General features: G+C 51.2%; 1 protein-coding gene across 1 annotated transcript; it reads right to left on the bottom strand.

The window, feature by feature from the left end:
- Positions 1 to 1,837: 1,837 nt before the first annotated feature.
- LOC124665168 (phosphoribosylamine--glycine ligase-like) lies at positions 1,838 to 12,238 on the bottom strand. The gene is made up of 4 exons (XM_047202568.1): positions 11,342 to 12,238; positions 10,812 to 11,185; positions 9,796 to 10,326; positions 1,838 to 2,425 (listed from the first exon to the last, which is right to left on the bottom strand). The coding sequence occupies exons 1-4, from the start codon at positions 11,592 to 11,594 to the stop codon at positions 2,012 to 2,014; spliced, it is 1,572 nt and encodes a 523-aa protein (XP_047058524.1). The 5' UTR covers positions 11,595 to 12,238; the 3' UTR covers positions 1,838 to 2,011.
- Between the last annotated feature and the right edge of the window lie 3,381 nt (positions 12,239 to 15,619).

The raw sequence follows: 15,619 nt of genomic DNA, 5'->3' as shown, positions 1-15,619 counted from the left end.
GGATGCTGAACCACCTGCTTTCTTAGTTCACAGCCTACAGACTGATTGTAATGGTGTGTGATTGGTGGCTGCAAGTTTCTGACGCACTCTTTTCCTTACCAGGGTACCTAAGGGGACTGGAAGGTTTTTAATGAGGCGGCTTGCTAGCTTTAATATATAGTTTCTCAAAAAAAAAGGAAAAAGTGATAAGAAAAAAAAGATAAAGAAAAGTACTTGGCAGTCTTTGAAACGTTTCCATTCCTAAAGCTTAAAGCATTCATATATTGACTTGAATTGCACAGCTTTATCGAAATAAAGGAGGGTAAAAACATGGTGAAAAGAATTTTTCGAAGAGTTCCCATCATGGGCCAGTTGATGCATGGTTTCAGTGCTTGCAGTGTTCATGTCAGTAACTGCAAGTTATGCAAATAAGAATTATACTGACCACATATAGCTTTAATCATCAGTGTTTATAAAAAAAACTGCAACTTTCAGGGGATACAAGGCAAAGATGTATACCAGATGTCAGCAAAAATGTATTAGCATCAAACGGTGGCTTGGAATACATATATAATAAAGCTATGAAAAAAGGGGGAATGTTCTGTTCATCTCAGCAGTGTTGACAAGGAATGCCCAACACTAATACAGATGGCTACGGCAAGCCTCGGCTGTTCCCCTATAGAGCTCATCTATTGGATTTCGGTATTGCCCCCTCCTCTACAGACTACAGCCAGTATCATTAGATTTGTCATTAGCCCAGTGAATTAAATAACCAGTCATAAAATTTCTAGTTATAAGAGCATCTCTAGCAGATCCCGCAAACCGCAAACCGCATACGCGCGTATGCAGGCCGCGAAAAACGCGATATGCAGGCCGAAATTTGCTCCGGCCGAGCAGATCCCGCATGCGAAAACCGCATAACAGCATATTCCCGCACTCCACATCGGTGCCGTCGTCCACGCCAATCTCATAGTCCACTGCGGCCTCGTCGTAATCCTCTCCGAGCGGCTCCATGTCAATGTCGATCGACGCCGAGTTCAGCATGCCGACGAAGCTCTCGTGCTCGACGGGCTCGCGGAAGAGAAACCGGCGTCAAAATTCACCGCCGTCGGCAAGGGGGAAAGGGGAAATTTTACCTTGGCGAGTCGCCGTCGGCGGGAACGGGTGCCGTGGCCGCATTCGGCACCGCCATGGATGCCTTCTTCCTCACCGGCGCCTTCTTCGCCGCCGTCTTTGCCGCCGCGGTCTTGTTGGCGCCGCCCTTCCTCCCCGACACCTTGCCCTTGGATGCCGCTCGAGGAGGAGCATCCGACGAAGATCCGGCGACGACGTGTGTGCCCAGCCGCTTGCGCTTGGCCACATCGAGCTGGCCGGTGGCGACGGCGGCGGATCGAGCGTTGGGGATCGCGGTGGCGGTCGATTCGATCCCCGCAACGGAGCGCGGGGGACCCGGTGGGTTCGCGGCGGGGTTCGCGGTGGTGGCCATGGCGGCGCAAGCAACCTGCGGCGAGGGGGATTCCGGCGGCGGCGGCGGCGGCTGTGTGCGGGAACGAAGAATGGGGAGCTTTCCCTTCGCACGCGATGCAGTCCAGCCTGCATAGGGCACCAAAAACTGCTTTTGTGCGGTTTCGGGAGCCGCGGTTGCCGACGCCTGCAAAATATTTTGCAGTTTTCGCGGATATGCGGGATCTACCCTGGTCCGTTTTTTCGCCAAAAACCGCATACAAGCGATGCAGGCCGCGTTTGCGGGATCTGCTAGAGATGCTCTAAAGGATTGTCCGTTTCACATGGTTATGTTCAGTCGAATAGTTAGTTGATAGCATGATTGCACCTCCATAGGTAAGTGCACTTTGCTCTAAAAAAAAGAAGAGGCAACTGCACCTAGCATGTTGCCATGTGAAACAATACAAGACGACCATAAATCATATTGTCAAAAAAAAAAAAAGACCACCATAAATCATGGTAATGTTCCAGGAGTTAATCTTCATTTCACTTGACACTAGATGCTCACCATAGTTTTTAGGGAACCTCATCAGTAGTTAGCCGGCTGCTCTTGTTTCAGTGCCCTCCAACCGATATCCCGCCTGAAGAATCCTTCTGGCCAGTCAACAACATCAACTGCGTCATATGCCCTTGCCCTCGCTTCTTCAATGTCCTTGCCCTTTGCAGTGACACCAAGAACTCGGCCTCCAACAGCTACAAGGTTCCCATCTCCATCCAAAGCTGTTCCAGCATGGAATATCTTAACAGCTGGAGAAACCTGCTCGGCCCTGTCGATATTTTTTATTACAGTTCCCTTCTTATAAGAGCCAGGGTATCCTTCACTTGCCATCACAACTACCATTGCGATTTCGGGTGACCAGGTTAGCGAAACCTTGCCAAGTTCCCCTTTGCATGCAGATAGCAGAACCTGTGCAAGATCGGATTCTAATCTCATCATCAGAACCTGAGCAAAAGAAAATGGATTAATAGAGCAATGCCAATTAGAATTTGATGGGCAAAACATGTGTCAGGTCAACTGGGAGAATTAAGAAACATATACTCGGGAGTGGTGTTTTGGAACATGGGAGCATATGCTCCCTCTATTTTGAATTTCATCTTACACATATTTTGAATTTCAAAAAAATTGAAACGAAAAATTCGCACGTACATCTTCACATGCTACGCGCTCACAAAGTTGTTTCATAAAAAATGGACTTGTCATGTGACGTGTGTAAAAAAGAGAAAACTCAGTTTTTAAAATAATGCTTTTTACAAGATAAATTTTCTCTTTTTTACATAGACCACAAAAATTATGGAGATGTATGTTATGACCGGCCTGACGTATCCCAGGAGGGGGCCCAACCATGGGCCCAATTAGGGGCTTAGCCCATTTAGTTTCTCTATTTTCAGCTCATAAATACTAGTTGTAATTAGGGATGTAAATGGTACGGAGGATATGGTATGCATATTTAGAAATCCGCCGGATATGGATACGGATAGTGATAAAGCGGATGTCCGGTGGATATGGTAGAGGATATGGTATTGATACTATCCAACGGATACGGATTATCCGCCATTTTTTGCGGATTATCCGAGGTCTACAAAGAGGATAATGCGAGAAAATTAGCCCAACCCTAAATATTTAGACAATATAGTTAGTTCATCGGCCAAAATATGTATGCTATTAGTACACAAATTGCTTTGTTGTACGAAATAGTGTGTACATTTAGCTATATTCTATAATTACAAGCATATTTTACATAGAAAAGCATACTTCGATTTTTTTATGTGTATATTTTCTTAATAATCCATTTCCGATCCGAGTTCGGTCCGAATCCGCTCCACATCCGTAATCCGATATAATCCGCATCCGACCGTTATCCGCTCCGATCCGAATCCGTTACAAAAATATGGTAAATGATTTCTCTATTTTCAGCTCATAAATACTAGTTGTAATCGTACGTGAAGGATTAAGCAATAATCAGAATATTATTGCCGACTCCTTTGTGAGTCGGTCTCTCCAAACCCTAGCCGCCACGCCGCCCTTGGCCGCCGCCACGGCTCCCTGCCGCCGCCGCCCTCTTCCCCGGCCGCGACAGCCTTCCTCCTTCCCCTACAATCTACGCCCTAGACACGGCAGGACCCGAGCTCCTACCAACTTGGTATCAGATAGCTCTTGTTCGATCATGTCGTCGCCACCGCCCGCGTCTACTTCGCCGGCCGGCCCGCTGCCCGCTTCCACGACCGCCACCACCTCCGTCGCCGCCATCACGTCGCCGTCCGCCCCGCCATCGACTCCCGTCGCCTACACTCCCGAGCAGATGAGTGGGGTCATCAACGACCTCGTCACCGCCGTCCAGGGGATCCGGCTGTACCTGATCGGCTCCCAGGGGCCGCCAGCGCCGATGCAGCCGCCCGCCGCCACCACCGCGGCGCCCGCACCCTGGCTGCCCGCGCTACCCGGCGTGACGATGCTGCCGCCCCCGCCACCGGCCCTGGCCGGCGTGGCCGCCGCCCATACCCACCGGGCCGGCCCCCACCTCCGCGAGCGGCGTCCCTATTCAGCAGGTTCGCTTCCCCCCGTCGCCATCACCGCTGCCGGCGTGGATCACCGCTTCGTCGTCGCCCTCGCCGGTCTACTCCGTGGCCGGGGACCCGCCGATGCCCACACTTCCGGACTCCGCAGCCGCAGGGTACGCGGAACCCTCCGCCGGCCGCGTCGCGCCATACGTCCAGGGCGTCGCTGCACCGACACCGCCCCGCTTCGCCAAGCTCGACTTCGCCACCTTCGACGGCTCGGAGGACCCTCTCAGCGGCTCAACCGGTGCGGCAGTTCTTCGGGGACGGCGCACCCTCGCGTCCGACCGCACTTGGCTGGCCTCTTACCACCTCCGGGGCGCCGCACAAACATGGTAATATTCCCTCGAGCAGGACGAGGGCGGCATGCCCCCATGGGATCGCTTCAGGGAGCTCTGTCTCCTCCGCTTTGGGCCGCCAATTCGCGGGAGCCGATTGGCGGAGCTTGGGCGACTGCCCTTCACGACCACGGTCCAGGACTTCGCGGAGCGCTTCCGGAGCTCTCGCTTGCCACGCCCCGGGCGTGACGGGCCAGCAACGCGCGGAGCTCTTCATCGGTGGACTGCCGGACCATGTTCGGGTGGACGTGGAGCTTCAGGCTCCCCAGGACCTCCAGACAGCGATGCACTACGCCCGCGCCTACGAGCGTCGCGCCCAGGCAATGCCGCCCGGCCGCTCGACCACCGCCGCCGGCCGCACGACCACCGCCGCCGGCCGCACGGCCAGACCGGCCGAACCCGACCGCGCCACCGACCCCTGCCCCGGCTGCGACACGGACGTTCAGGCGGCTCGCCCGGCCGAGCGGCTCGAGCGCCGCCGCCTCGGCTGTGCTTCAGCCGCGACGAGCCCTATGCACCCGGCCACATGCGCCCGCCTCTTCTATTTGGAGACGGTCGACGACTTCGAGGCAGACACACTCGCCGAGCCATCGGCGCCGCCCGAGCCCGCCACCACGACCGCGCCTACCACCGCCTTCGTGGTCTCGCTCCACGCCCTGGCGGGTATCCGCCACGAGCGCACTATGCTCCTGCCGGTGACGATCCGCGGCGAGAACCTGGTGGCTCTCTTGGACACGGGCTCCACGCATAATTTCCTGCCGGCGACTACCATGCGCCGCTTAGCCCTCCAGCCATCGGGCGGTGCTCACCTCCGCGTCACAGTGGCTAACGGTGACCGCCTGCAGTGCCATGGCCCAGCGCGGCACGTTCCTCTCACCATCGGCGACGAGCACTTCACCATCACATGCGCCGGCATCGACTTGGGCTGCTTCGACTTCATCCTCGGCGTCGACTTCCTCCGGACCCTCGGCCCCATCCTATGGGACTTCGACACCCTCACGATGACCTTCTGGCGCCAGGGCCGCCGCGTCCAGTGGGAGGGTATTGGGGGCACCGCCCCAGCCCCGCAGCTTCAGCTCGCCACGATCGACGCCGAGGCCGAGCATCCCCTCCTGACACACCTCCTGCAGCAGCATGGCGCCCTCTTCGATGAGCCGCAGGGGCTACCGCCGGTTCGGGTGTGCGATCATCGTATCCACCTCTTCCCGGACACGGCACCGGTCGCGGTGCGGCCCTATCGCTATCCTCAGCTGTAGAAGAACGAGTTGGAGCGGCAGTGCGCACTCATGCTAGCCGCCGGTATCATTCGGATCTCCACGTCACCATTTTCGGCGCCGGTCCTTCTCGTCCGCAAGTCGGACGGTACGTGGCGCTTCTGCATCGACTACCGCGCCCTCAACGCGCTGACGCTGAAGGATAAGTTCCCGATTCCGGTGGTGGACGAGCTCATCGACGAGCTCCACGGGGCGCGCTTCTTCACCAAGCTCGACTTGCGGTCGGGCTACCATCAGGTGCGCATGCACCCGGAGGATATCGCCAAGACGGCATTCCGGACTCACCACGGCCACTTCGAGTTCTTGGTGATGCCTTTCGGCGTCCCCAACGCCCCCGCGACATTCCAGGCTGTCATGAACGATGTCCTTCGCCCCTACTTACGCCGGTTTGTGCTTGTTTTTTTTATGACATCCTCATCTACAACACCTCTTGGGCGGAGCACCTGCAGCACATCGCCATCGTCTTCAACGAGCTTCGAGCGCACCATCTTCACCTTAAGCGCTCGAAGTGCTCGTTCGGGACGTCATCGGTCGCCTACCTCGGCCACATCATCTCCGCTGAGGGGGTGGCCATGGATGCGGACAAGGTGGCCGCCGTCGCGGCCTGGCCGGTGCCGCACTCGCCGCGCGCCTTGCGCGGCTTTCTGGGCCTCGCCGGCTACTACCGGAAGTTTATCCGGGACTACGACCTCATCGCGGCACCGCTCACGCGCCTGCTGCGCCGCGACGGTTTCACTTGGGACGACGAGGCTACTGCGGCATTCGAGGCCCTGAAGGGGGCCCTCACGACGGGCCCCGTTCTACAGATGCCGGACTTCACCCGCCCTTTCGTCCTGGACTGCGACGCCTCCGGGGTGGGGTTCGGCGCTGTGCTACACCAGGGCGATGGACCTCTCGCCTACTTCCGGCCCGCCGCCGCGCGCGCCATCTCAAGCTCGCCGCTTACGAGCGAGGAGCTCATCGGTTTGGTGCGAGGTTGTGCGCCACGCGGCGTCCATATCTTTGGGGGCGGTCGTTCCGGATTCGCACTGATCACTACAACCTCAAGTTCCTATTGGACCAGCGGCTATCGACGGTGCCGCAACATCAGTGGATCAGCAAGCTCTTCGGCTTCGACTTCACCGTCGAGTACAGGTCTGGCCGCCTCAATACGGTGGCGGATGCCCTGTCCCGGCGCGACGTGGACCAGGATGAGGCGGACGGCGTCTCCGAGGGGGCGGTGATGTGCCTCCGCTCGGGACCCTCCTTCGCCCTCTTCGACGCCATTCGCCGGGCAACGGAGGTGGCGGCCGACGCCCAGCTCTGCGGTAGCGGTTGGAGACGGGCGAGTTAGCCGCACCGTGGCGCGTGGCGAACGGCTCGCTTGTGCATGGGCGCCGCATATTCGTGCCCGACCACGATGACCTCCGCCATCAGGTGCTGTTGATGGCCCATTCTGCAGGCCACGAGGGCATTCAGAAGACCCTCCATCGTCTCCGCGCCGACTTCTATATCCCCGGTGATCGTACCTTGGTCCGGGAGTGGGTGCGTTCTTGTGTGACGTGTCAGCGCAACAAGACTGAGACCCTGCGGCCGGCTGGGATTTTGCAGCCGCTGGAGGTGCCTTCCCAGGTGTGGTCCGATATTTCCATGGACTTCATTGAGGGCCTCCCCAAGGTGGGCGGCAAGTCGGTGATTCTCACGGTGGTTGACCGCTTCTCCAAGTATGCCCACTTCATCGCGCTTGGGCACCCATACACTGCGGCGTCCGTGGCTCGTGCCTTCTTCGACGGCATCGTCCGCCTCCACGGATTTCCACCGTCGATTGTCAGTGATCGCGACCCGGTATTCACAGGGCATGTGTGGCGCGACCTCTTTCGGATGGCAGGGGTGAAACTTCGGTTTAGCACCGCCTTCCACCTCGAACGGACGGCCGGTCGGAGGTGGTCAACAAGGTCATCGCCATGTACCTTCGCCGTGTCACCGGGGACCGTCCGCGCGCATGGGTGGACTGGCTGTCCTGGGCGGAGTACTGCTACAACACCTCCTTTCACTCAGCCCTGCGCGCCACGCCATTCGAGGTGGTCTACGGCCGCCCAGCGCCGCCCATTCTACCGGCGACAGCCCGGACGAAGATAGCGGGTGAGCTCATTCGCACCCGCGACGAGGTTTTGGCCGAGGTGCGGCAACGCCTCGTGCAGGCCCAGCAGTTGGCCAAGCACTACTACGATGGACATCATCGCGAGGTGGAGTATGCGGTCGGTGATTGGGTGTGGCCGCGCCTCTCGCATCGCTCCACTCGGTCCCTCGGACCCGCGCGCGAGCGCAAGGCGGGTCCCGCTACGCCGGGCCCTTCGTCGTCTTGGAGCGCGTGGGGACGCTCGCGTATCGTCTTCGGCTTCCGGCCGAGTCCCGCATCCACGATGTCTTCCATGTGGGGCCGTTGAAGCCTTACCGCGGTGATCCTCCTCGCTCGCGACACCGGCGCTTCCTCCTACTCGCGGATGGCCGGCTTCTTCGAGTCCCGCAAAGGTGTTGCGAGCTCGGCCTACGTCGAGGTGTTTGGTACTTGTCGATTCGGTGGGAGGGACCGCCGGTGGAGGAGGCCACGTGGGAGCAGCGCGATGACTTCTCCCTCCACTATCCAGACTACCAGCTCGAGGACGAGCTGTTTGCGCAGGCGGGGAGAGATGTTATGACCGGCCTGACGTATTCCAGGAGGGGGCCCAACCATGGGCCCAATTAGGGGCTTAGCCCATTTAGTTTCTCTATTTTCAGCTCATAAATACTAGTTGTAATCGTACGTGAAGGATTAAGCAATAATCAGAATATTATTGCCGACTCCCAAAGGAGTCGGTCTCTCCAAACCCTAGCCGCCGCGCCGCCCTTGGCCGCCGCCACGGCTCCCTGCCGCCGCCGCCCTCTTCCCCGGCCGCGACAGCCTTCCTCCTTCCCCTACAATCTACGCCCTAGACACGGCAGGACCCGAGCTCCTACCAATGTACATGTACAATTTTTTGTCAAGATTTTTCGACAACTCGAAATATAATTTTTTGGTATAGGGAGCATACGCACCCGAGAGCCGAATTGAATTTCCACATATACTCGTATTACAAATGTGCTCGGTAAGATTTCTTGCGGCACTACACAAGCATGATTGACATGTGTGATAACTGATAAGCAAAAAAAATCACCCAGCTATCAAATATTTACGAAATCCTACCAAACTTAACAAGGGCATTTTGGGTTGAACTATTAAGTTTAAATCCGGATCATTAACGTTAAGTTCATATGCCTTTAAGCAGGGGAAGCTTGAGCAGTAAACAAAACTAGGTTGCGCTGCTTTTTGTCGCAAAAAAATGGAAATGAGAATAAGACACAAAGTTCAGATGAGATTTGCAAGGCTCTGGCTCTGTTACAAATGCTAAATGTAGTAATGTACATTAATTTGGACATGAGCAAATTCTAGAAAATGTTTCTCTCATCGCCAATTTCAATCACAAGCTTCTATAATGTTATGAAAACACAGTATGATAATGATTTCATGAATCTACTAGTTTTACTTTTATTTTGCTAATATCAGATAATCTATCTTATCTATACTGAAATTATGAACATGGCAATGCCCTACAGGCTACAATGGACGAGTGGTTCTCAAGAGGAGGACCTAGGGAAACTATGTTTACATATAGGCAGCTAGGCACTCCCATTTCTCATTAGAACTTGTTTTCTTTGCTTTCCTAGCACAACCTCGTTCCAATCCCTAGAGGCGAGTTATATTCCTACCTTTTAACACACAAATGGACCATTGTCAATGTACTACACGAACTACTGACTTTTGTGCACCGGAAGATAGACCAGGAAAAGCACTAGACTCCTTTAAAGTAAAGTGAACTGTTACAGACATATCTATCAGGAGAGCTTCATTAGGGGATCATTAAAGTATGAAAACTTCATTAAGGCATCAGTAAAGAAACTATGAAGAGAAGTTCATTAGGGAATCACTGAAGTATGAGGACAAACACTGTTGGGAAGGAATTCAAATACATTGCATTCTATTGTCCAACTTCATCAAGAACACTTTGATCATACATTGACAAAGAAAATATACCACACTTGTATTGCTTAAATTGGGAAATATAGATATCTTAGAGGCATTGACTAACCTGGCATTCAGGATCCCCAAATCGCACATTGTATTCAATAAGCTTAGGCAGACCAGATTTTTTTTCTATCATAAGCCCAGCATATAATACACCAACAAACTTGCATCCTTCAGCAGCCATACCTTTAACAGTTGGAATAATTATGGTTTCCATAATTGTGTGCTTAAGTTCTTCCGTCACTATTGGAGCAGGGGAGTATGCACCCATACCACCTGTGTTTGGGCCAACATCACCATCACCAACTCTTTTGTGATCCTGTGCTGATTCAAGTGGCAACGCCTTTTCACCATCTACTAGTGCAAAGAATGAGGCTTCTTCACCCTCTAGGTACTCCTCAATAATGATCCGTGAACCAGCAGGACCAAATGACTCTTCAACCAGCATAGAGTCTATTGCTTCAAATGCCTCATCCAAAGTCATAGCAACAACGACGCCTTTTCCAGCAGCCAATCCATCGGCTTTAACAACAATAGGGGCCCCTTGATCCTGGACATATTGTTTAGCTTTCGCGGGATCCGTGAATGTGTGATACTACATGAGAGAGATAAGAGGAATCATATTAGCTTCATTTGTATGCCTTAGCATCTGAAACTGAAAATAAGTATCACATAAAGAGTATCAATTTTACTGCTTTTTTCCTAAAGTAAATTTACAGTCACTTTCTGCAGTAATAAGATAACTTCGTTTCAAAAAGCAAGTATCCTTAGGAAAATGTAAGAACTATGAACAATGGAAAGAACTAATTCAGCCTCATAGTCAAAGTTATTCCAGCAGAAATTCAAAGCTGGTTGCCTTACTTCTAGCCTCTGTAATTGGTAGTAGCAATTCAGTACAAAATGAACATGATTAGCAGCATTGCCTCAGGACGAAGGAAATATGCTTAAGCCTAAGATGATGTACCATTGTACCCTTTCTTAAACATGGATAGTATCAACCATATGCAGTCATCTCAAGGAATCAAACCCCTGCAGTCCCTGGAAGACTGCAGTACTTAATAAAAATGTAAACTGAAGTACCTGAGCAGTTGGGATATTATACTTATCACACAGCTTCTTCATAAAGTCCTTTGATCCCTCCAAAGCTGCAGCCTCCGATGAAGGACCAAAGGTTGGTATCCCAGCTTTAACAAGGTCATTCGTAAGGCCCGCAACAAGAGGACCTTCAGGACCTATTACCACCATTCCCACTCCCCTCTTGTGGCAGAAAGATATAACAGCATCACTATTGGAGATGTCTAAGTCCGAGATACAGACCGCATCTCCAGATTGAGCAATACCAACATTACCAGGGGTGCATAAAACTGCCTCACAAGAAGGTGAACGGTTCAAAGCAAAACAAAGTGCATGCTCCCTTCCTCCACCACCAATGACCAATACAGTTATCCTCCCTTCTGATAACAACAGGAAAAACAAGAATTAAACACTGGTGGTGCACTTTGCATTTAACTGGCTGCTGATATTAACTAGAGGAAAGGTTTGGCATTGCAATTTGTCTCAAAGGGTGGTTCCTAAAGAATTCACACCCAATAAATCCAAGAGTTATTTACCAGCAACAATAGTACCATCCTCCAGTGAAGCTTTCAAGCTTGAGCGCCATCTTTCTGAATTGCCGACAATCAAGTGAGAATGGCGGGCGGTGTGTTGTGCTGCATTGCTAGAGATATTACTCCACTGCCGAGAAGAAGGATAAGATACCGAAGGTTTCAAGCTGCTGGACAGGCGATCATTGGCCAGGGCATACAGGCCATGCCCGCTGGCGAGCTTGAGATGGCCCCTGATACTGTAAGCAGCACATGCCATGGACCTTCTTTGTTCCCGGATTCAAGCTGATCATCAACTAAATACACATCAGATTAAGGTCGAAACAATCCATTTGTGCAGAAGGCAGCAAGAGCCAAGGAGTTGGGAGTTTAGAAGCACGCCTGCCCTCTACACAGTACCTTGAGAGATCCAGGAGAAGACAACACGAATTAGAAGAACAAAGACGGCAGGTGGCAAAGCACGGCGCTGGAGTGGCAAGGTCATTGAGGCGGCACAGCTCAGAGGAAGGAAATCAGGGCAGCTTCGGGTGGAGGAATCAGATAGTGGCGGCACTCTATCTCATGGAGTGGAGCTGAAGAGTAAAAATTGGGTGACTGGCTCCGAGCTGCGCCGCCTCTCCAACCTAACCACTCCAGCATCGCACATCGCCACCTGTCATATTCGTCCTTCTGCTCCGCGTCGTCTTCTCCTGGATATCGCAAGGTACCGTGTAAAGGCCAGTTTAGGGCTTCTAAACTTCAACTCCTTGGCTCCTGCGCCTTCTGCGCAAATGGATGATTTCAGACTTTGGCATAATAATTCGAGCAGATAAGCAGCAACTTGCCAACACGCATGTATGGATGCAAGTATGCAATTCTAGCAGCAAGCAAGCCAGCAGCAATGCAGCGCATGCACTAGCCACATACTGACATACATCATATGGGGAAACAGACATAGAACAAGCAGGTAACACGCCAACGGCAAGGTGCAAATAGCCACATATACTCCATCATACTGACATACTGACGACATAGAGGAAGCCAGCAACAGGCATACATACAGCTTACATGTCCGAGAGATGCAGAATTGCAGCGGCCGGTACCAGGAGGTGCAGAACAACCCGTGAGCGTGAAGGTGGCCGGCGGGGGACTAGCGGCGGACGGCAACGATGGCCAGCGGCCGCGGAATCGAGCAGCAGCCGGCGGCCCGTGCAACCGAGCTTGGTCTCAAGTGGCGGCCGGCAGCGCTCCGTCGGCCTCAGTGGCGGCGACCGGCGGGACAAGGAAGAGCTACACTGAATTGGGACGGGATCGATTGGAAACCTAGCCAACGCCTCGATTTCTTCCATTTCCAAATCTGCCCCTGTATTTCACAAAAAAATTACTCTCGCTGATCCATATTACTTATGCTAAAATAAACGGAAAATCTATCTCTAAGCTGATCTGACTGTATCTTAACGTTAGTTCGCGCTCCTGGCCGCGCGATTGGCGTCCGATGGTCCAGAGCGTTCCGCAACGCGCACCTGGTAGGGACCCACGTGCAGTCTCTGTTGTCGCGTGCTCGTAGCCGCAACACTTTTTTTCGAAATTAATTGAGGCCTGTCCGGGGAGCGACTTCATTTCGTCTTCCTCCGTCCTCGGATGCGGTTGTCCAGGTGCTCCGCCTCCCCAAATCCGGCGATTGCGGTCGCCGGCGACGGATCTTACTCGCCGGAGACGTTTTTTCGCACCAGGTTCGGTTCGCCCACTTCGATTGCTCTTCCGCACCGTCGCGCACCTTCTCCTTGCTTCTAATTTCTCTCCTCGGGTTCTCAGGGGGGTGCCATCCTTCGCCGTGGTTCTCGTTTCTGGCCGATAGGAGTGGTCGCCGGAGTCGCCGTGGACGGATTATTACTCGCCGTAGTTTGATTTCGTCCTAGGTTGGTTTTGCGCCCCACTCCCGTTGCTCATCCCGCATTAGTGCCTCTCGTTTCTGCTTGTTTTTCACATCTGGTTTTGTCAGGTGACATCCTTCTCCGTGGATCTACTCTTCGTGCTTCCGCTGGTGTTCTGGTCTGTTGTTCCCGCCGTTGTTAACATCGCCCTCTCTCCAACAACATCCTCGACGCGATTTCCTCTGTCTCCGCCACAGTAAGTACTCGTGTTTTCTGGGCAACATCCTAGTGCTTTTGATTTTTTAGGATGTTACTGTGTGGGCAGTTAGGATTGTGTGATGTTCTCATGTGTTTTTTGTGCATCATATGATAGCAATTTTCGTGCTATGACATCCTAATGCCAGGGATTTGTTGAGGATGTTATTTTTGTGTGGTCACTTAGGATTTTCTGCAGCATATGGCAGTAATTTTAGTGCTATGACATCATTTGCTCATGTAATTTTTTGAGGATGTTACTGTGTGGTCATCTAGGATTTTTTGCGATGTCCTAATGAGGTTTGTGTGCATCATATGGCAGTAATTTTAGTGCTATGACATCATTTTGCGCATGTAATTTTTTGAGGATGTTACTGTGTGGTCACCTAGGATTTTTTGCGATGTCCTAATGAGGTTTGTGTGCAGCATATGGTAGCAAATTTAGTGGTATGACATCGTAGTCCAGGGAATTTTTTGAGGATGTTACTCTGTGGTCACTTAGGATTTATTTGTGATGTCCTCTAGTGGTTTGTGTGCAACATATCGTAGCAATTTTCGTGCTATGATATCCTAGTGCAGGAAATTTTTTGAGGATGTCCTCTACTGGTTTGTGTGCAACATATCGTAGCAATTTTCGTGCTATAACATCCTAGTGCAGGTTTTTTTTGTGTGTGCAACATCTGGTACCAAATGTGATGATATAACATTCTTGTGCATGGAATTTTTTAGGATTTTTGCTATCTGGTCACTTGGGATTTTTGTGATCATCATGTGGTTGGTGTGCAGCATCTGATAGCATTTTTGCTACTATAACATCTAGTAGCATTTTTTATGTACTATAACATGCTACTGCAATTTGTTTTTTTGCGCAACATCTAGTAGCAATTTTTATTTACTATAACATGCTACTGCAATCTTGATTTTTGAGGTTGTTGCTATCTGGTTAGTTAGGTTTTTTGCGATGCCATATTGTGTTGTTTTTGCAACGCCTTGTAGCAAATGTTGTGTCCCAGTAACATCTGAATCAGAAACATGTTTCAAACCTTCTGCCATATATGTGACATCAGTGCACCATTGTCTCAGTAACATTTTTTTTGCTAAATGACATCTACTCCTGTGTGGACATTTGTTATTTTCTTACCATAATAACTTCCACCTTGCTTAATTTTCAACAGGCATCAATGACAAAGTCAAGCAGTCATAGGAAAAACAAGTCTGGCAAAAAACACAGTAAGCTAAGCATTATGCGCAAGAAGCTTACATTGAAGCACAAGGTTTCAACAATTCACTGTGAGCTACCAAGTGAAGTAGATGTATCTGTTGAGACTGCCCGCGATGAAGGGAATGTTGTTCAAGAACCTCAATTACAAAATTAAGCAAATGTTGTTGAGGAAGAAGTAGAACCTGTGAAGGTGAGTTAAAGAATCTACAACTTGTAGTACATCTTCATTTTTTTACTAGATGTTATTCCTCTCGTGGGTGAATTGATGTACATGTTTTTCAGTAAGTCCTAATATATTCTTGTTTTGCTATTGCATTCCCATTAAAATGTAAAATCATTCATACCCAAGACAGCGGGCTTTTACCGCGGTAGTTGGCAATTTTTGCAAATTCAGAAACATATTGTATTCCTTTTCCCAATTACAAGTTGTCTCTTTAAAACAATATCATTACATTTGGCAAGTATAACAAAGACAATATTAACATGTATAATCTCCTTTCCCAGTTTACCTAAAGGCATTTTTTGCATTTGTTCTAGGTGAAGAGGAAGAAATTACTACAGCGTGCATCCCCAATGAAGCTAGTGAGGTTATATCCTAGCATTACAGCTGATCAGATGACAATGATTAGGAATGCAGATTATGGTGGATTATTGGATATCAAATGTTCAAAACTGCAACCTGAATTGTGCAAGTTTCTGATGGAAAGCTTTGATTCAGCATCGTGCAATTTGGTCTTCCCTGGGAGAGGTTCAATCCCTATCATTGAAGAATCTGTACAAAAGGTTATAGGAGTCCCGCGTGGCAAGTTACAAGTGTCGTGCGATCTAAATTCAGATGCAATAAAATTCATGCGGGAAGAAATTGGAGTTGTAGGAAAGCGCCAACCAACTATCAAAGCTTTAGAAAAGAAACTTCTCACAATGAAGAAAGCTGACAGCCGGTACCTAAGATTG

The sequence above is a fragment of the Lolium rigidum genome, chromosome 6, assembly GCF_022539505.1.
Source record: "Lolium rigidum isolate FL_2022 chromosome 6, APGP_CSIRO_Lrig_0.1, whole genome shotgun sequence".
NCBI classification, from domain to species: domain Eukaryota; kingdom Viridiplantae; phylum Streptophyta; class Magnoliopsida; order Poales; family Poaceae; genus Lolium; species Lolium rigidum.
This window is presented reverse-complemented; position numbering and strand designations above follow the sequence as displayed.